Source organism: Capricornis sumatraensis, chromosome X, assembly GCF_032405125.1.
Source record: "Capricornis sumatraensis isolate serow.1 chromosome X, serow.2, whole genome shotgun sequence".
Taxonomy (NCBI): Eukaryota; Metazoa; Chordata; class Mammalia; order Artiodactyla; family Bovidae; genus Capricornis; species Capricornis sumatraensis.
The window spans coordinates 132,456,635-132,458,193 of NC_091092.1; the positions used below are offsets into that span (position 1 = coordinate 132,456,635).

The window sequence follows — 1,559 nt, forward strand, 5'->3', positions numbered from 1 at the left end:
GGTAGCAGAAGTGTCTTTTTTTCCCCTGCATAGCTTGTGCATCCAAGGACCAAACTCAGGCCCTTGGCAGTGAAAATAGGTAGTCCTAACCACTGGACTGCCAGGGCATTCCTGTAGAACTTGAGATCAGCTCCTAATACCAGGATGTTCTCTCTTTTACAGAAGAAACAAGTCAAAGTCAATTCACGGTGTCCTTGGAAAATTCAAAACCCAAAGGCTCAGTGACAGGTGATCTTGGAATGGCCAGCACCATTACTAATGAACACAACTCTTTTTAATAGAATTTTTAAAATATAGGACAGTGTAAGCCCAGGTTTTGCTGTGATTTGAAACTCGTAGGCATACTTATAGGAGTCAAGCTTATATGTCTGCCCCTACCATCTTTCCCCCACTCTTCCTATAGGTAACTTCCTTTATAGAAGTTTGGTTTACACTCTGTTTTTCTTTTCTTTTTTTTCACTTGGTATTATCTTTAATTACAAAGACTTTTCCAGTCACATCACATAGCGATAGTTTTATCCACTGCTCTGTTTGGCTGCCAGTCTCTTATCTCTCTCCTCAGCAATGGTAAGGCGAATACCCTTTCCACGGGGAAGAGAGATCCACGGTTTGTTGCCTTTGCCAATAACGAAAATGTTCGAGAGCCAAGTGGCAAAGCTGTTGCCGTTTGCATCTTTCACACGGACTACATTGAAAGAACCTGGATGTCTCTCCCGGTTTGTAATCACACCAATTCTTCCCAGGTTAGCACCTCCAGTCACCATGCACAGGTTACCAGTGTCAAATTTGATGAAATCAGTAATCTTGCCAGTCTCCAAGTCAATCTGAATGGTATCATTCACCTTGATGAGGGGATCAGGGTAATGGATGGTACGAGCATCATGGGTTACCAGATGAGGGATTCCTTTTGTCCCCACAAATATCGTTCTTACTTTGCACAATTTATACTTGGCCTCCTCAGGTGTAATACGATGAACAGCAAAGCGACCCTTGGTGTCATAGATCAAACGAAAATTCTCTCCAGTCTTATCAATGCTGATGACATCCATAAAACCAGCAGGGTAGGTTATATTTGTGCGGACTTTGCCATCGATCTTAATGAAACGCTGCATGCAAATCTTCTTTACTTCATCTCCAGTTAAGGCATACTTACGTCTATTCCTTAGGAAAATGATTAGGGGGAGACATTCCCTTAGCTTGTGGGGGCCGGTAGATGGATGAGGGGCAAACACACCAGTCAGTTTATCCAGCATCCAATGTTTTGGAGCTGCTACGCGTTTCAGGTGCTTCTTCGGACCCCGAGCCATGGCTGCGCTAGGCACGAAAAGAGGTGTTTTTCTTATTATAAACAAATATGTGTAGATATTCTTATGCTTCTTTTTAGTTACATAATAGAATAGTGTGTGTGTGTTGCGTGTATGTATCCGTGCGTGTGTGTGTGTGTGTGTGTATCTTGCTTTTTCACTTGATAATATATCCTGGCAATCATTCCAAAGTAATATACTGTTCTGTTATGTGAGTGCACCCTAGTTTACTCAACCAGTCCCCTAGTGATGGGC

General features: G+C 42.7%; 1 protein-coding gene across 1 annotated transcript; it reads right to left on the reverse strand.

Moving 5' to 3' along the window:
- Positions 1-515: 515 nt before the first annotated feature.
- On the reverse strand, positions 516-1,323 carry LOC138071389 (small ribosomal subunit protein eS4, X isoform-like). Its single transcript, XM_068962920.1, has one exon. It carries the CDS (start codon positions 1,305-1,307, stop codon positions 516-518), a length of 792 nt encoding a protein of 263 aa, XP_068819021.1. The 5' UTR covers positions 1,308-1,323.
- Positions 1,324-1,559: the final 236 nt, after the last annotated feature.

Excerpts from the sequence above, each read along its gene's own strand:
- LOC138071389 (XM_068962920.1), bottom strand. The coding sequence starts at position 1,307 with ATGGCTCGGGGTCCGAAGAAGCACCTGAAACGCGTAGCAGCTCCAAAA.